This window comes from Belonocnema kinseyi, chromosome 5 (genome assembly GCF_010883055.1).
Source record: "Belonocnema kinseyi isolate 2016_QV_RU_SX_M_011 chromosome 5, B_treatae_v1, whole genome shotgun sequence".
NCBI classification, from domain to species: Eukaryota; Metazoa; Arthropoda; class Insecta; order Hymenoptera; family Cynipidae; genus Belonocnema; species Belonocnema kinseyi.
The window spans coordinates 83,377,993-83,398,732 of NC_046661.1; the positions used below are offsets into that span (position 1 = coordinate 83,377,993).

General features: G+C 24.7%; 1 protein-coding gene across 1 annotated transcript in view; it reads right to left on the reverse strand.

Annotated features, from left to right (window-relative positions):
* The window catches only part of LOC117172901 (squamous cell carcinoma antigen recognized by T-cells 3-like), a 29,729-nt gene that overhangs the window by 5,009 nt on the left and 3,980 nt on the right, over nucleotides 1-20,740 (reverse strand). Inside the window, exons 2-4 of the mRNA XM_033361196.1 lie at nucleotides 19,735-19,916; nucleotides 10,189-11,075; nucleotides 1,599-2,226 (exon numbers count right to left, since the gene is read on the reverse strand). Coding sequence (XP_033217087.1) covers nucleotides 1,599-2,226; nucleotides 10,189-11,075; nucleotides 19,735-19,916 — 1,697 coding nt within the window. The remainder of the gene's footprint in view (nucleotides 1-1,598; nucleotides 2,227-10,188; nucleotides 11,076-19,734; nucleotides 19,917-20,740) is intronic.

Here is a 20,740-nt window from a genome sequence, read left to right on the forward strand (position 1 = left end):
GTTGAATTTTTAATAAAATAGTTTAATTTTCAACTAAACAGTTACATTTTTGTCTAATGTAAGAAAGACGACATTTTATTTAAAAACAGATGAATTTTTAATTCAAACAAAAAAAATTGTTGAATTTTCTGCCAAAAAAGATTCGATTTGACTTTTAAGATCAAAATATACATTTTTTAACAAAAAATAAGTTTCTAAGGAATTAAATAAATTTTAAATTAAAAAAAAACTAAATTTTTCCACAAAAAAGGATGAATTTTTTATAAAAAACGACAAATTTTCTCTTTCAGTTGAACAATATAATTTTCAACCAAAAAATTGCAATTTTGTATTATGTAAGAAAGATGAAATTTTTCTTAAAACAGATTAATTTTTAATTGAAGAAAAAAATTCAAATTTCATCCAGAAAAGATTTCAATTTTTTTCTTAACACCAAAATTATCAATTTAAACAAAAAGTTAATTTAATAAAAAATAAATAAATAATTGAATTTTCAACAAAACAGCAGAATTTTTTTAAAAAAAAGTATGACTTTTCAACAAAATTGTAAAATTTTCAATCAAATACTTTCATTTTTATTCCAGAAAGATGTAATTTCTACTAAAACAGATGAATTGTTAAATAAAAAAGATAAATTTTGCAAAAATAGTAGAATTTTCGGTTAAAAAAGATTTCACTTGACTTTTCAGGATTAAAATATGAATTTTTAAACAAGAAATAAGTTTATACGAAAAAAATTGAATTTCCAATACAAAAAGTTGAATTTTTAACCCTTGAAGGGCATACTGGGTGAAATTCACCCAACGACTTATGTGCGCTTTAACAAAAAGTACCAAATTCAAGAAAATGGAACATATGACGCCAGATAAACAAATGACATGAAACCTATTTTTCTATGTCACTTTCACATAATTTTGATATTTATAAATTTTACACGCAGTTTAAGATCAATAAAATCGTTTAATCACGCAAAGTACGGTGTTTCATTTTTCATTGAATTGAAACTTTTAGTTTTTAGAATAAACACCTTCTTTGAAAAGAACTCTATAAGACTAATTTTATTTTTGAAGCGCCGTATCTCGGAAGTATTCAGGTAAAATTTTAAGTAAAAATATCAAAAACTTCAAAAGCTATGAATTTTAGAGTGAAAGAAGTAATTTTTAATTTTTTTTTCAAAAAGGATGTTTTTAAACTACTTTAAATTTCAAAAAATGTTATGAAACCCTTTTCACCTTAAACTAGATAGATTAAACATCATTAATTGATTTTTTTGTAAAAAAATATCCAATACCGTCGACACAGCACAGGTTTGAATATCCTTGGGTATCTAACACCCAGTATGCTCTTTATGTAATTTTACGGAAGTGTGCCCTTTAAGGGTTAACCTAAAAAGATGAGTTTAAGAAAATTGTTGAATTCTCAACCAAATAATAAAATTTGTAATTAAAGAGATAATCTTTAGGAGAAAGTTGTTGCGAATTTGCAAAAACTATTAAAATGAGTGTTTTAAAAAATTCTTAAGATAACCTGCAATTTAAGTAGGGTCCCAAACTGAATTAAATTGGAAAATATATGAAATAAATGTTTGAAATTCTTACCGAACTCGAAAGCTGAACGTAACAAAATCCTTTGCTGCGTCCTTTAGCATCTCGAACCATTTTAAACAACGTGATTGGTCCCGCAGGTGCAAGGGCCTCCCTCACTTCTTCCTCCGTAGCCGTATAATCCAAATTACTAATAAAAATCGAAATCTTGTCATCGACCTCCGGGGTCAAATCCTCCTCCATTCTCTCGTCTTCCTTGAAACCAGGAGGCGTTTCAATTTCGGAAGCTCCCTCTTCCATTTTCTCCTTTTTATCAAGCTTCAAAACACTTTCCCTCAACTTCTGTTTTGGTTTCTCGCTCAAAATCGTTCGTAAAATTTTTTTTGGCGATATTCCGAGGCCCTTTCTCATCTTGCCGGTTTCTTCGGCTTTCCTCTTTCCCATTTTCCTCGACTGGGCAAAAACGTCAACAGGATTTGAGAAACCCTGCGACTTTTGACGCTCGTCATTAACTTTTGCGAGTCTCTCTTTTACTTTGGCTTCGCAAATTTCCATCTGTTCCAGTGTTCCCTCGTCTCGTTCAAAATCTAGCCAGGCATTGGCAATACTTTCCGGCCAATCCTTCACGACCAAAAGAGCCTTTGGGTAGAGTTTTCTCAGGTGTTTTGTGGTTCCGTAACACCTAGAAAAATTTTTATTTTTCTAGGAAATGTCCGACAAATTAAAGTTAAATCCGTGTTCAAAAAGTATTTTAGTATTTGCATTTTTAACCGAATGGTTCAATTTTTATAACAAATAGGCGCATTTTTTTTAGAAGAGGGTTCAATTTCCGACAAAAAGAACCTTTTTTTAGCCACGAGAGATGAATTTTTAATCAGCAAACATGACTTTAACAAAGTATTTGAATTTTTTTCACACCAGACAGCTGAATTTCTATCTTACAAAGATGAATTTTTATCTAATAAGATTAATTTTCTATTGAAAGACGAATTCTTCACAAAATTAATTAATTTTCACTGAAACATTTGAATTTTTAACGAACTAGTGCAACTTTCAACTATGAAAGATAAATTTCCAAAGCAAAAATGGAATCGAAAAATTTTTAGTATAAAAACTAATTTTCAAAGAAAAAAACACAACTTTAAACTAGATGTTATAAACTAAAAAAGAGGGGTTCATAACAAAATATTTGAATCCTCAATAAAATTTACGAATTTTCAAGAAGCTAAATCAGTTGTTTTACCATAATGTTATGTTTTTAATTTATAAACGTTTTTTAAAATAAAAATGGAATAACTTAGATTGAAAATAATACTTGAATTTTCCAGGTGGATAAATAATTTTCTAAAAAAAAAGCAACAAACTGAACCTCATACATTTTCAAGCAAAAATGTACACAATAAATTTTTACTTTAAAAACTAATTTTCAACAAAAAAAAACTTTAAACTAACTGACATAAACTAAAAAAGACAGATTCATAAAAAATTATTTGAATGCTTAACCAAATTGACGAATTTTCAACAAGCTAAATGACTTTTTTACCAAATCTTTGTAGTCTTCATATATAAAAGAAATTTTTTTGAATAGCATACATTTAAAATAATTTTTCAAGCTTGAGGAATAATTTTATGAAAAAAAACAACATTTTTAAAACATACATGAATTTTTAGATAAATAATTGAAGTTTCAACAAAATAAAATAAATTTACAATGAAAAATGGAATAACTAAATTTGGAATAAAAAAAAATTAACCTAAATTTTGACATTAAAAAGATGATTTTTTTCGAATAACATTAATTTTCTATTAAAATATTAAATGTTCCACAAAATACATGAATTTTCAACGAAATAATTTCACTTTCAACTGAACCGCATAAATTTAATGGAATCGTTTTAAAAAATAGTTGAAGTTTCCACAAAAAAGATAAATTTACAATTAAAAATGGAATAATTAAATTTTGTATAAGAAAAATTAATTTTGAACTACTAATTTTGTAACCATAAAGATGAATTTTTTTAAGGACAGTCGAATTTTCGACAAAAAAGTTAATGTTTAGTTGCAGGAGATGAATTTTTAACCGCTAAAGATAACTTTTTTTACAATAGAAATGAATTTTCAATTTAAAAACACGCATTTCCTTTAAATTAGATGATTTTTCTGCCAATAAAAATAAACGTAACAAAATAATTAATTTTCAACACAAGATTTGCAATTTTTTCAGCACAAACCTGAATTTTTACAATACAAAGATCAATTTTTACCTAAAAAGATAAATTTTCTATTGAAAGATGAAATTTTAAAGCAAAAATGGAAACAATACATTTTTACTTTAAAATATAATTTTCAATGCAAAAAAAACGGTTGATATAAACTAAAAAAGACAGATTCATAACAAAAAATTTGAATGCTTAACCAAATTGACGAATTTTCAAAAACCTAAATGAATTTTTTTACCAAATCTTTATATTTTTAATTAATATCTAAAATAGAATAGCTTAAACAAATAGTTGAAGTTTCAACAAAACAAGATAAATTTACAATAAAAAATGAAATTATTAAATTTTGTTTAAAAAAAATTAATTTTGAACTAAACAGTTAAATTTTCTAACCATAAAGATGGATTTTTTTAAAAGACAGTTGAATTTTCGAGAAAAAAGTTCATTTCCAGTTGCGGGAAATGAATTTTTAACCAATAAAGATGACTTTTTTAACATAGAAGATAAATTTAACAAAATTTTTTCAATTTTTTCAGCACAAACCTGAATTTTTAACTTACAAAGAAGAGTTTCTTCCAATAAGATTAATTTTTTATCAGAAGATTAAATTTTCCACAAAATACATGAATTTTCAACGAAATAATTTCACTTTTATCTAAACCACATAAATTTTCAAGCGAAAATGGAAACGATACATTTTTACTTTAAAAACTAATTCTTCGATGCAAAAAGAAAAAAAAACAAACAGTTGATATAATCTAAAAAAGAAGGATTTATGACAAAATATTAGGATGCTTAACCAAATTGACGAATTTTCAACAAGCTAAATGGATTTTTTACCAAATCTTTTTTATATTTTTAATTTATGAAAGAAATTTTCTTATCAAAAATGGAATAACTTAAGCAAATAGTTGAAGTTTACACAAAAAATAATAAAACCACAATAAAATATGGAATAATAAACATGAATTTTCTAATAAAAATCATAAATTTTCAACCAAAAAAAAACGACTTTTCTGCGAAATGGTTGAATTTTCAACCGCAGAAATACATTTTCTACAAAAAAGTTAATTTTAAATCGAAGCAGATTAGATTTTAACAAAGCAATTCAATTTATAGCCAAAGAAGATGAAATGTCTGCAAAAATAATTAATTTTTTTAACTGAAAAGACGTATGTTTAAGAAAAATGATTAAATTTTGAATTATACCAATTTTTTTTGTCAATAATGATAAATAATTTGAAACGAATTGTGGAATTTTCAAGGTAAAAAGGCAAATTTTCTACAAAACATTTGAATTTTTTACCAAAAACCATAATTATTATAGTTCGAAAATAATATGTCTAGTTTAATTCTTAAGTCAGCACATAGTTGTTCAGGTAGCATTACCTAAACATTATTTTTGGATAAAAATGTATATTTTTTAGTTGAAAATTGAACTATTTCTTTGCATTCCATGTATTTTGTTAAAAATGTTGTCATTTTGACTTTAAAAATCATCTATTTTGGAAGAAACTCCATCTTTTTTGGTCGAAAATTCAATTATTAAGTTAAAAATTTATCTATTTTGTGAACAATTCAATTTATTGTTTAAAAATTTAACTATTTTGTTGATTGTGTTGTTGTTAAAGACCGACTATCATTCCATTTTTTCTTGAAAATTTAACTTAGCTCTAAAAAAATTCGTTTTTTTTGCTTAAAAATACAACAATTTGGTTGAAAATGCAACAGTTAGTTGAATTTTATTCTTTATTTATAAAAAAGTGGACCATTTAGTTATAAATTAAACTATTTAGTTGAGAGTTTAACTACTTTGTTGAAAATGGTCTTTCCTGCTAAAAATTTCATTTGTTTGTTTTAAATGCAACGGTTTTATTTTTAATTAATTTTGTTTTGGTTGAAAATTCAAATATTTGACTGAGACTGAGTTTTTTTTAAATTGAAAAATGATCTTTTTGAGTTTAAAAATCTAAAACACTCAAATTTCTAGTTTTAAAATGCAACGGTTATTGGTTGAAATTAAAACTTTTTCGTTCAACAATTCGACCATGTGCTTGAAAATTTATCTTTTAAGTTTGAAAGTCCAAAATGTATGCGATTGCTTATTTGTTGAAAATTCATCTTTTTTTAAAATTTAAAATGGAACTGCTTGGTTGAAGGTGAAACCACTTTGTTAAAAGCTCATTTTATTGTTCAAAATTCATCATTTTAGTTGAAAATTTATCATTTTTGTTAAAAATTCATCTCCTTAGTAGAAAATTATGTTTTCAAACTTGAAACTTAACTATTCCAGTTGAAGATAAATTATTTAAAGTGAAAATTCACTTCTATGGTTAAAAGTAACAAAATATATGCAATTTTTTCAGCACAAATCTGATTTTTTACCTATTCAAAAATGAATTTTTATCTAAAAAGATCAATTTTCTATTAAAAGGTGAAATTTTCCACAAAATACATGAATTTTCAACAAAATAGTGTCACTTTCAACTGACCCACATAAATTTTCATAACAATTCATAACAAAATATTTGAATGCTCAACCAAATTGACAAATTTTCAACAAGCTAAATGACTTTTTTACCAAATTTTTGTATTTTTAATTTATAAAAGAAATTTTTTTATCAAAAATGGAATAGCTTAAATTAAAAATAATAGTTTAATTTTCCAGCTGGAAGAATAATTTTCTAAAAAAAAACAATTTTTAAAAACATACATGAATTTTTAAACAAATAGTTGAAGTCTCAAAAAATACCATAAAAAATGGAATAGGTTAATTTTGAATAAAAAAATTAATTTAGAACCACAAAGTTAAATTTGTTAACGATAAAGATGAATTTTTTTAAAACACAGTTGAATTTTCGACCAAAAAGTTCATTTTCAGTCGCGGGATATGAATTTTTAACCAAGAAAGATGATTTCTCTACCATAGAAGATGACTTTTTTAATTGAAAGGACGAATTTCCTTCTGAATAGTTTATTTTTAACAAAAGATTTGAAATTTTTTTCAGCACATACCTTAATTTTTACCATAAAAAATGAATTTTTATCTAAAAAGGTAAATGTTATATTGAAAGATGAAATTTTCCACGAAATAAAAAAAATTTACACTAATTGATATAAACTAAAAAGGACAGATTCATAACATAATATTTACATTTTTATATTTATATATTTAATTTATAAAAGAAATTTTTTGATCAAAAATGGAATAGCTTGAGCAAATAGTTGAAGTTTACAAAAAAAAAAAGATAAATTTAGAATAAAAAATGGAATAGTTAAATTTTGAATAAAAAAAATTCATTTTGAACCGCATAGTTAAATTTTCTAACCATTACGATCAATTTTTTTTAAAGACAGTTGAATTTTCGACCAAAAAGTACATTTTCAGTTGAGCGAGATGAATTTTTAACCAATAAAGATGACTTTTCAACCATAGAAGATGAATTTTCAATTTCAAAGGACGAATTCCCTTCAAAATAATTGAATTTTTTCCGAACAAAGATGACTTCAACAAAATAGTTGATTTTTAACAAAAGATTTGAAATTTTTTTAGCACAAACCTGAATCTTTACCATACAAAGATCAATTTTGATCCAATAAGATTAATTTTCTATTAAAAGATCAAATTTTCCACAAAATACATAAATTTTTCAACCAAATAGTGCCACTTTCAACTAAACCAGATAAATTTTCAAGCAAAAATGGAATCGAAACATTCTTAGTTTAAAAATTAATTTTCAACGAAAATAAAAAAGTTTAAACCAGTTGATATAGCTAAAAAGGACAGGCTAATAACAAAATATTTGAATGCTTAACCAAATTGACGAATTTTCAACAAGATAAAATACTTTTTTTTACCAAATTTTTATATTTTTAATTTATAAAAGAAATTTTTAAAATCAAAAATGGAATAGCTTAAGCAAATAGTTGAAGTTTCAACAAAATAAGATAAATTTTTGTTGAGGATTTTGTAAAGTGCACCAATTAACAAGCATTATGCATTATTGAAAAGTTCTGACGTGTTTCTTAAATTTTTTAATTTTTGGTCATGTGATCATTCAGTTAGTTCTTTTCTGTCTTTCAAGCTTTTTATAGCCTAATGTTGTTTGATTCTACGTTTTACAATAAAACGAACTTTTTGTGAACCTCACATTGTGTATGATCGTGGACATTATTCCTAGAATAAATTCTGGCTACAATAATTTTAAATAAAAATAAATTCATTTTGAACTACATAGTTAAATTTTCTAACCATAAAGATAATTTTCTTTTAAAGACAGTTGAATTTTCGACAAAAAAGTTCATTTTCAATTGCGGCAAATGATTTTTTAACAAAGAAATAATTTCACTTTTAACTGAACCAGATAAATTTTTAAGCAAAAATGGAAACGATAAATTTTTACTTTAAAATCTCAGTTTTAACGAAAAAAATTTTTAACTAGTTGATATAAACTAAAAAAACGGATTTATAACAAAATATTTGAACGCTCAACCAAAATTACTTATTTACAAGCTGAATGACTTTTTTTTACCAAATTTTTATATTTTTAGTTTATAAAAGAAATTTTTTTCATCAAAAATAGAATAGCTTAAGCAAATTGTGAAAGTTTAAAAAAAAAAGATAAATTTACAATAAAAAATGGAATAATTCAATTTTTTGTAAAAAAATTAATTTTGAACCACATAGTTAAATTTTCTAACCATTAAGATGATTTATTTTTAAATACAGTTGAATTTTCGATCAAAAAATTCATTTTTAGTTGCGGGAGATGAATTTTTAACAGAGAAAGATGACTTTTCTACCATAGAAGACGAATTTTCAATTTAAAAATACGAATTTCCTTCAAAATAGTTGAATTACTTGTCAACAAAGATGACTTTAACAAAATAGTTGATTTTTAACAAAAGATTTGAAAATTTTTTAGCACAAACCTGAATTTTTACCTTTTCAAAGATGAATTTTTGTCAATAAGATTAATTTTCTATTAAAAAATTAAATTTTCTACAAAAGTACATCAATTTTCAACGCAATAGTGCCATTTTCATTTAAACTAGATAAAGTTTCAAGCAAAAATGGAATCGAAACATTTTTAGTTTAAAAAATCATTTTCAACGAAAATAAAAACCTTTAAACCAGTTGATATAAACTAAAAAAGACAGATTTATAACAAAACAATTGAATCTTCAACCAAATTGACGAATTTTCAACAAGCTAAATGAGTTTTTGACCAAATATTTATATTTTTAATTTATAAAAGAAATTTTTTTATAAAAAATAGAATAGCTTAAATTAGAAATTACAGTTGAATTTTCCAACTGGGAGAATAATTTTCTAAAAAAAAAACAACAAATTTTTTAAAACATGCATGAATTTTTAAACAAATAGTTGAAGTTTCAACAAAAAAGATAAATTTACAATAAGAAATGGAAAATATAAATTTTTGCTTTAAAAACTAGTTTTTAATGCATAAAAAAAACAGTTGATATAATATAAAAAAGACGGATTCATAACAAAATATTTGAATGCTCAAACAAATTGACGAATTTTCAACAACTTAAATGAATTTTTTACCAAATCTTTATCTTTTTAATTCATAAAAAAATGTTTTAAAATAAAAAATGGGCACATTCTCATTGCGCAAAAAGATCTCTTTTAGATGGCAGTATGGCAGTAAATGGAATTTTGTATTTTTCAAGAAAATCCAAAAATTTGTTATAATAATCTTGTAGGGCTTTCAAAAAGCAATGTTTTTCTTCTCTCGACTTTTTTCCATATCGTGCGTTTTTTGGCTTAAAATATTCATTTTCGGTTGATTAAAAAAATTTTGAAAACGCTATAACTCTGAGAATGTTTTTTTTTATCGAAAAAAGTCGTAAGGATAAATTGTTTGTCCTTATTAATACTATAAATATCCGTACAAAGAATTATGAAATTCAGAAAAAATGTGGTCTCAAAAATTTTCAAAATGCGCTCACTTTTTTCAATTTTTATCAAAAATGGCTGGTTAACGAACTCGACCTTTCTTTTAGGATCTAAAAAAAGTGTGCTAAAGATGGATTTTATCCGTTCATTTTTTCGAGAGTTATCGTGTTTACGGACAGACGGACGGACAGACGCCATTAAAAAACTTGATTATATACTTTCTCAATTATAAATGTTGAGAATTTATAAATGGAATAATTAAATTTTGTATAAAAAAATAAATTTTGAACCACGTAGTTAAATTTTCTAACGATAAAGATGAATTAAAAAAAAAATAGAGTTAAATTTTCGACCAAAAAGTTAATTTTCAGTTGCGGAAGAAGATGAGTGAGTAATAGTGAATGTTCGGAACCCATCGTGACCAAATCTTGAAATAGGAATAACTTTTCTTAAAATTTAGAAATAAAATAAAAATTGGCAAAGAAAAATTCTCTCCACTGACCTTTCCAAACTGATGTATTCCAACCAACTGGCTGCCTTCGCATTATGTCCTTGCGAGAGAATATCCGTCCAAAGTTCTCGCGCCTTTTCCATGTCCTTCGCATGAATAGCCTCCGTTCTCGCCCAGAATTGCAAAATCACACAATTCGGATCGCCCTCCAAACCGTAAGTCTTCGCCAAATATTCGCAGGCTCGATTAAACGTATTTCTCAGCGTCTCCAGCTGCTTGTCCCTCTCATCCTCGTCATCCACAAGATCGATCCGTCGTCGCAAAAATTCCAAATACAAAACCCAGAGATTTCGGTACTCATCCGCGGTATTGAATCCGGCTTGGAGAGCTTCTTCAAACACATGCTGCACTTCCAAAACGGGCTTCTTCCACCTCTCGTAAGCCCGGATGCGCTTCTCCCAAATGCGCGAGCACCAGGGCACATTTCGCACTGCTCGCTTGAAAACTGGGTCCAAGAGTTCCTCGATTTTCAGCTCGGACTCGAGATAAGTCACATAATCGAGCCAGAGCGTGGCTTGAAGACTGAGTTCGGCGAGGGCTCGTTCATAGAGAACAGTGATTCGACCCGGATCCCCGACATACTTTCTCTCGTACATCAAATAAGCATTGTAGGAATCGATCAACTCGCTCTCGTTTTGGGCGGAAACGAGCTTCTCTTCGAACGGCAAACGGTCATTGAGTTTTTTGTAAGCGGTCTCGTAGCTGGAGATCAGGTTTTCCTGGTCAATTGTTGCTTCGGCGCCCTCTCCAGAACGCCAGGCCTCGTACTCCTCGAAGGTTTTTTCCATATCGAGGAGCGGCACTTTCAACTGACGAGTGAAGAGCTTGCCGACCCGGTCGATCTGCTCTTTTCGCTCACCTGGCTTCGACGGGTCGACCTGCACATGTTGAAAGTCTCTTCAATTTCAGGGTTCAAGAAGAGAAAAATGTTTTTTTTTTCTTTTTTGGTTTTTTTAATGGCTGGTAAATTTTTTATTTCAGACCCTACAGTTCCTGTGTGATTAAATATAGGAACAAAAGGATACTTTTTCAGGGTGACCGTTTTAATCAAAGAAAAAAGTTCGCCAATAATAAAATTCGCCAATAATGAAATTGCCAAAAAATAAAAATACCAAATTCAAAAATTCCCAAATAATAAAATTCTCGAATAATAAAATTCCCGAATAATAAAATTCACGGAGGTTTATAATATTACGGAATTGGAAAATTTCCGAATAATAAAATTTGCCAATAATAAAATTCGACAATAATGAAATTGCCAAAAAATAAAAATACCAAATCGACAAATTCCCGAATAATAAAATTCTCGAATTATAAAATTCGCCAATAATGAAATTGCCAAAAAATAAAAATACCAAATTGAAAAATTCCCTAATAATAAAATTCACGGAGGTTTATAATATTACGGAATTAGAAAATTTCCGAATAATAAAATTCGACAATAATGAAATTGTCAAAAAATAAAAATACAAAATTGAAAAATTCCCGAATAATAAAATTCACGGAGGTTTATAATATTACGGAATTGGGAAATTCCCGAATAATAAAATTCGCCAATAATAAAATTCGCCAATAATGAAATTGCCAAAAAATAAAAATACCAAATTGAAAAATTCCCAAATAATAAAAATCCCGAATAATAAAATTCACGCAGGTTTATAATATTACGGAATTGGAAAATTCCCGAATAATAAAATTCCCGAATAATACAATTCTCGAATTATAAAATTCGCCAATAATAAAATTCGCCAATAATGAAATTGCCAAAAAATAAAAATACCAAATTGAAAAATTCCCGAATAATAAAATTCACGGAGGTTTATAATATTACGGAATTGGAAAATTTCCGAATAATAAAATTCGCCAATAATGAAATCGCCAAAAAATAAAAATACCAATTTGAAAAATTCCCGAATAATAAAATTGTCGAATAATAAAATTCCCGAATAATAAAATTCACGGAGGTTTATAATATTAAGGAATTAAAAAATTCCCGAATAATAAAATTCTCGAATTATAAAATTCGCCAATAATAAAATTCGCCAATAATGAAATTGCCAAAAAATAAAAATACCAAATTAAAAAATTCCTGAATAATAAAATTCTTGAATAATAAAATTCGCCAATAATAAAATTGCCGAAAAATAAACATCGCCAATAATAAAATTCGCCAATAATGAAATTGCCGAAAAATAAAAATACCAAATTGAAAAATTCCCAAATAATAAAATTGTCGAATAATAAAATTCCCGAATAATAAAATTCACGGAGGTTTATACTATTACGGAATTAAAAAATTCCCGAATAATAAAATTCTCGAATTATAAAATTCGCCAATAATACAATTCGCCAATAATGAAATTGCCAAAAAATAAAAATACCAAATTGAAAAATTCCCAAATAATAAAATTCTTGAAAAATAAAATTCCCGAATAATAAAATTCGCCAATAATAAAATTGCCGAAAAATAAACATCGTCAATAATAAAATTCGCCAATAATGAAATTGCCGAAAAATAAAAATACCAAATTGAAAAATTCCCAAATAATAAAATTCTCGAATAATAAAATTCCCGAATAATAAAATTCACGCAGGTTTATAATATTACGGAATTGGAAAATTCCCGAATAATAAAATTCTCGAATTATAAAATTCGCCAATAATACAATTCGCCAATAATGAAATTGCCAAAAAATAAAAATACCAAATTGAAAAATTCCCAAATAATAAAATTCTTGAAAAATAAAATTCCCGAATAATAAAATTCGCCAATAATAAAATTGGCGAAAAATAAACATCGTCAATAATAAAATTCGCCAATAATGAAATTGCCGAAAAATAAAAATACCAAATTGAAAAATTCCCAAATAATAAAATTCTCGAATAATAAAATTCCCGAATAATAAAATTCACGGAGGTTTATAATATTGCGGAATTGGAAAATTCCCGAATAATAAAATTCCCGAATAATAAAATTCTCGAATTATAAAATTCGCCAATAATAAAATTCACGGAGGTTTATAATATTACGGAATTGGAAAATTCCCGAATAATAAAATTCGCCAATAATGAAATGGGACGACTGACAAATCCCGGAAAATAAAATTCCCGAATTAGAAAATTCGCGGATAATAAAATTGACAAAAAATAAAAATACCTAATTGGAAAATTCCAGAATATTAAAATTCTCTATTAATAAAATTCCCGAAATGTAAAATTACCGATTAATAAAATTCTCGAATAATAAAATTCCCTGATTGGAAAATTCACGAATAAAAACATTCACGACAATTTATAATATTATAATTTATTATAATTAATATTATTATATTATTTATTATTATTCATTATTATTTTATTAAAATTAATATTTATTATAATTTATAATATTACCAAATTGGAAAATTCCCAAATAATAAAATTCCTGACAGAAAATTACCGAATTATAAAATATCTAAACTGAAAAATTCCCGAAATTAAACAATTACATTTTTTTCATAAATATGTTTTATTGATTACAAATAAAATATTATTTTTACAAATTATTTTTAATGTTTAATTTCGGGAATTTTATAATTTTATAATAATTTTTCGGGATTTTTCGGCCGCCCCTTTTAATGCTCTAAATTGAAGAATCAATCACTAAATTTAAAAATATTCAAAATTATATCATTTTAAGCAATTTTAAATTCTGATTCCAGCTCAGAATTGGTTAAAAATTGAAAATTGCTTATTTAAACGGAAAATTTTAATTCTTTTTGAAAAATTCCCTGTTTAAATCCAGAATTTTAGCTCTTTTCAAAAATTCTCCATTTCAAATAATTTTTTAGAATTTTGAACTTTTTGGAAAAATTCCCTGATCCAATTCATAATTTAATTTTTTTCGAAAATACCTCGTTACAACACAGAATAATAATTTTGTTAACAAAATTCAATTTTCCATTCAAAATTGTTATTCTCCTGGATAAATTCCAGTTCCAACTCAGAATTTATTGAAAATTGAAAATTCCTTGTTCAAATCCGAAATTTTAATACTTTTCAAAAATTTTCTGTTTTCAAAAAGAATTCAAATTTTTGTAAAATTCCCTGTTCCAATTTATAATTTTAATTTTTCTTGAAAATATCACGTTTCAACTTAAAATTAGAATTCATTTTAATAAAAAATTCTCTGTTACAATTCGGAATTTATATAAATTTTAACATTCCCCATTACAAGAAAAATTCTTTGCTTCAACTCAGAATTATAATTCTTTGGAAAAATTTCCTGTTCCAATTTAGAATTTTGTTTCTTTTCGAAAATTTTCAGTGCTAGCTTGGAATTTGTTAAAATTGGAAATTCCCGGTTATTATTCTGAATTAATTCTAGTTCCAACTATAAAATTGTAAAAGATTGAAAATTCTCCGATTAAATTATGTTAAATTATTTTTATTTTAAATAGTTAAAAAATCCTTAAAATGCTTCGAAATTCTATTTCAAATCTTGAAACATGTACATGTTGTTTCGAATTTTTTCTAAAAATAATATGTGTTTAATTGTTATTTATACGTCAAAATTAATGAAGTTGACTTATAAATTAAATTTTTTTAAATAGAACAATTAAAATTGTAATTGTCAAAGTTTAGCTTTTTGGTTCCGTTTTAAGTATTTTATTTATAATTAATGATTTTAAATTTTAAATTTGACGAAATGCCTGATACTTTAAGGTAACTTTAAAAGACTTTCGGATGAAGTAAATAAAAACTGTTTAAAAAATTGAAAAAAATCCATTGAAATGGGTAGAATTAAGTAAAACAAGAATCCAAGTGAATTGAAAAATTCAAGCGGATTCCAAAAAATTTAAAAGAATTCAAGGGTAAATTAATCGGAATTCAAGGTGAGTTTCAAAAAGTATTTTCAAATCTCATCCAATATTTGCAAACCTACTAATTTTTAACCAAAAAAGTGACTAATCACTACAAAAAAATTCAAAAGAATACAAATGAATTGGACAATTTTTTAAAAATCGAAAACATTCCATTGGTTTCAGTAAAATTTAAATGAATTTAAAGGGAAATACGAAGAAATCGATGAAAATCATAATAAACCAAACTGAATTTAAAAAGCAATCAGGTAAATTGAACACAATTAAAAAATATGAAAAAAATTCATCAAGTTGAGTAAGTTCAAACAATATTTCTACGAAATCCCTTAATTTTTGTGAATAAATTCTTTGGAATCCACTGAAATGTTAAAATCCCTTAATATTATTAAAACCCTTAGAAATCGCTTTAAATTGTTTAAATATCTTGGAAATTCTTTGGAATCTTTTAAAATATCCGAAAATATTTCAAATTCTTTAAAAAATAAAAATTGTAATTTTTTAAAATAAATTTAAAAAATTTCAAATCCTTTAAAATCATTTGAAATCCTTTAAAATTTTTTAAAGCTCCTAAAAATTCCAGAATATTTGAAAAATTACCTTAAAATATTTAAAATCCTTTTATTATTTCAACAAATGATCAATGTAAAATCGTTGCATATCACCCGAAATTCGACAAAATTCTTTATCCTAAAACATTTCAAGCACTTTGAAGTCCCTTTAAATTTATAAAACTAATTTAAAAAATTCTTGGGATTTTTTAAAATTCTCTAAAATATTTTTAATCAGAGAAAAAAAAATCGATGGAATTGAAAAACATTTACAAATTTGAAAGAATTTAGGGTAAAATAATAAGAATGCCTACAAAAAGCGATGATTTTTCTGCCTAAAAAGTCGAAAGTTTCAGAAAGCAGTTGAATTTTAAACTCAAAAAGATGAATTTTCAAGAAAAAAAAGTTCATTCCTGAATAAGAAAGATGAATTTTTAATCAAATAATTATATTTTGATTAGAAAAAATAAATTTTTAATCAAATCGTTGAGATTTCAAAAAATAATTAATTTTTAAGCAAACAGTTGCCTTTTCAACACCAAAATATTAAATTTGAACAAAAAATATGACTTTTTAACAAAATTGTTTAATTTTTAATCAAATAGTTGCATTTTTATTCTGCATTTTTATTCAAGAATTCAATTTTTATTCCAGTTTACTTTTTAAGGCAAAAATGAGAATTGTGAAGAATGAGTTAATTTTCTGCTGAATTGCCGAATTTTTAACCAAAAAGTATTGCTTTTTAAGAATATTGTTCAATTTTCAACCAAAGATTTTCATTTTTATCTGAGAAAGGGAAAATTCCTCTTAAAACTGATAAATTTTTAAATCAAAAAGGCAAATTAAAATAAATAGAGTTGAATTTTAATCCGAAAAGAATGACTTTTCAACAAAATTGTTAAATTTTCAAACAAAGATTTGCATTTTTATCTAAGGAAGAAAAAAATTCTCTTAAAGCAGATGAATTTTTAATTTAATTAGAAATTTTTTGTTAAATAGTGGAATTTTTATCCAGAAAAGATTTCCGTTCTCTTTTTAAGACCAAAATATTAAATTTCATTAAAAAGTAAATTTTTATAAGAAATAGTTGAATTTTCAACGAAATTGCAGAACTGCAGAATTGCAGACAAAAATAAGAATTGTAAAGAACAAGTTAATTTTCTGCTAAATTGTCAAATTTTTAACCAAAAAGTATTGCTTTTTAAGAAGATTGTTCAATTTTCAACCAAAGATTTTCATTTTTATCTGAGAAAGGGAAAATTCCTCTTAAAACTGACAAATTTTTAATTAAAAAAAAAATAATAATAAAATTTTGATTCAGAAAAAATTTCACTTTTCTTTTTCACACAAAAATATTAAATTTAAACAAAAAGTACATTTTCTAAGAAACATATGAATTTTTAACAAACCAGAAGAATTTTCGAACAAAAAGTCTGACTTTTTAACAAAATTGTTGAGTTTTCAATCAAATATTTTTATTTTTATTAAAGAAATATATAATTTCTGATAAAGCCGGCGAATTTTAAAATCGAAAATACAATATTTAAAAAAAAAGAGTTGAATTTTCAACCGAACAGTTGCATTTTCATTCAAGAAAGATACAATTTTTTCTAAAGCAGCTGAATTTAGAAAAAAAGAGTTAAATTTTCATCCAAAGAAGATTCCAGTTTACTTTCTAAAACCAGATTGTTAAATTTTCAACCAAACAGTTGCATTTTTCAGGGTAGCTGTTTTAATCGAAGACAAAAATCCCCGGTCATTTCCCGGTTCGCAAACATTTTTCACGGCCAATGAATTTTGAAATCAAACTATATTCTAAACATTTTTTCATATAAATTAATAAAGACTAAATAAAAAATTTAATTTTTCTTAAATTAGAAGTTAAATTATTTTTATTTTAAATAGTCTAGGCATTCTTTAAAACCTTTAAAATTTTTTTTCAAAATCTTGAGAAATCGAGAAGTGGTTTAAAATTTTGCCAAATTCAAAATAATTTTTGAATTTTTTTCGCAACTTTGAAATACATTTCAAAGCAAAATGAATAAATAAAAAAATTAATTTGAATTTATAAATAACAATAGAACCCTTATTATTTGTAAAAATATTAGAGTAATTTTAAAAGATATTTAGAAGTTTTAAAAAGATTCGAATTAAATTTAGAACTTGAAATAATTTAAAATCCTTACAGCCGAATTTAAAGTAAAATGTCGATTTTTGCAGATTTCAAACAAAAAATTTATAATTTTTTTAAGAATAGTGAAAGACTTCAAAATCATTAAAAAATTTCTTAAGATTCTTAGGAAAATTGAAAATGATTTTTCACTTTGAAAAATTATGCAAGATTTTAAGGATTTTTTTTATTTCGCAGGATTTTCAAAAATTGTAGAAAAATTTCGATTATTTTAAAAATATATTTAGAAATTCTGAAAAAAATGTTAACATAGTTCGTTTAAATTACTTGTAATAATTTCAAGTTTTTAATCAAGCTTTCTATGTAAAAAAATTCAGTTCCAAATTGTTTTCTTTCGAATATTTAGTTTCAATTTACTTGTCTTAAATGAATAGTTAAATATTGCTAAATATGAAATACTTATTCTTTTTCTGCATTAAGAAATTTTAAATTAAATGGGATAAAAATTAAATAATTTAGACTCACAATATTTTAAATTTAATAAAAACCTTTAATTATGACTATATTATTACGGATTTATTTTTAAGTTGAAAATAGTAAAACGCACATTTACATTTTTTAATGGCTAAAAAAATTAGTAGAAATAATATATTGATAGGTTTATCAATTAAATTTAATATAAAAAAAGAATTTAAAGGAATACCTGAAACTCTGAATTAAAAATATATTATTGATAAATCATGAAAATTTTTATTTAAAAATAAAATTATCAGAATAAATGATATATTAATTTCAATTCTTATTAAAACTTTTGAATTGAAACACATTCCTTTTCAAAATAATTTATTTATTTATATTTACAGTTGATAAAATAAAACTGGTTTTTTACCAAACATTTTCAACTTCAAATGCTTTTAATTTTTAATTATTTAAATTTTCAAACCTGCATTATAATTATTAAAAAAATGGTTAAAATCGAACTTAGAAGATTTTTCTTTTGAAAATTCGTAAAATTACGGGTTCCCGGTCCTGCGGCTACCCTGTTTTTTATAACAAAAAATTCGATTTTAAAAACTTCTAACTTTTTAAGCATTTAAAACTGCATTATAAAATTCTTTAAATTAAAATATATACTATTAAAAATGGAAAATTTTTGAAGTGAAAGATTTTCGAATTCGGCATTCTAAATTGAATGATATAATAATTTATAAAGATCACAATTTGAAAAATTATTTTTAAAAAACAAACAAACGGTTGAAACCTAAGTTGGACAAAATTTTTATTCTAAAAGTTTTTTTAAGACTCCCGGTCAAAAAATAAATTCACTGTCATTTTCCGGTTTTCCGGCCCAGCAGCCGGAAATCAGCCGAAATTTCCGGTTCAGAAAAAAAAGTTTTCATAAAAAAAAAAAAAGGTTTTTGTTGACTTATCAGGAACAAAATATGAATTTTAAACAAAAGATTAATGTTCTACGAAAAGAGCTGAATATTAAACCCAAAATTAAATTAAATCCCCGGTTTTTAAAATTAAATTTTCGTTTTTGAAATTAAGTTCCAAGTAAAATTGTATTTCTTTACCGAAACTCCCTGTCCTAAAATAAAAAATAAAATTATTTTCTAAAATTCCCTGTTCAAAGTGAGCTAAATTTCCCCATTTCGCCACATTGATATTAGTAGACTTTTCAATTGAAAAAAATTAACTTCAAACCAAAAATAGAAATATTTTCTTATTGGGATTTTAAATTTAGTTTGCATTTAAGAAAAATAATGAGAAAACTAATCTTCCAAAAATAATTCTTTACTGTTTTTAAAGAATTTGAAAGAATTTTTTAAATGAATCTTCTAAATTTAAATTTTAAGAATCTTTTTAAAGAATTATTTTTAAAAGATTAATTTTTCTCGTTTCTTTTTCTTAAATTCAAACGAAATTAAAAATCCCAATTAGAAAATCGTGTGAAATAGTATAAAGTCTGTAAATCGGTAGAATTGTTAATTACCATTGAAACAAGTACGTTCTCAAACTCTCTAAATGCTTCCCAGATAATCGCCCCTTTCGTGATATGTCCACTTGCTGCAGTTAATGCTCGTTCAAACAATTGTCGAACATTTTTTGCCGCGTCTTTTTCACTGCCCATGTTTCCGATGCTAAATTGTAGATATTCCAACCAAAGTTCTACCGCTGCAAACAAAAATATTTAATTCTAAAGTATTAATATTTTAATATTAAAATATTAATTTTATCCTTATGAGGCCAAAAAAATGGTACTTTTTTGCCATGTACATAGGGTACTTTTTTCGCGCTCAACGTGTCACAAATTCAGAACAAATTCAGAAGATTTTAAAACCATTCAAGTTACATTCAAAAGAATTCAAATGAATTGGAAAAATGTTTAAAAATTAAGAAACAAAAAACAATGATTTCCGCAAAAGTTTATTGAATTTAGAGGAATTTCAGATGAAAGACAAGAATTCGATTAAATTCATAAAAAATTAAGAAAACAAATAAAATGCTGAATTTCCGAGCCAAAAGACGAATTTTCTACAAAACATATTAATTTTCAACCCGAAAAATATGAATTTTTAACAGAAAAAGTTAATTTTCTATCTAAATGTTAAATTTTTAACAAAAAATATAAATATTCAACAAAACAGTTGAATTTTCAAATAAAAAGATTGACTTTTAAGCAATTTTTCAACGAAATAATTAAACTTTCAATCAAATTGTTCAATTTTTTACCAAATTGCTTAATTTTGAAACAAAAAAGACGAATTGTCAATAAAACAGATGAACTTTTCGACTAAGAAGAATGATTTTGTAACACAAAAATATAAATTTTTAACAAAAAATTTAATTGTTAATTTTCTACTGAAATAGTTGCACTTCCAAACCAAAAAGACATCTACAAATCAGTTGAATAATATATTATATGTTCTACAAAATAATTAAATTTTCAATCAAATCGCGGAGTTTTGTACCAAATTGCTGAACTTTTAAGCAACAAA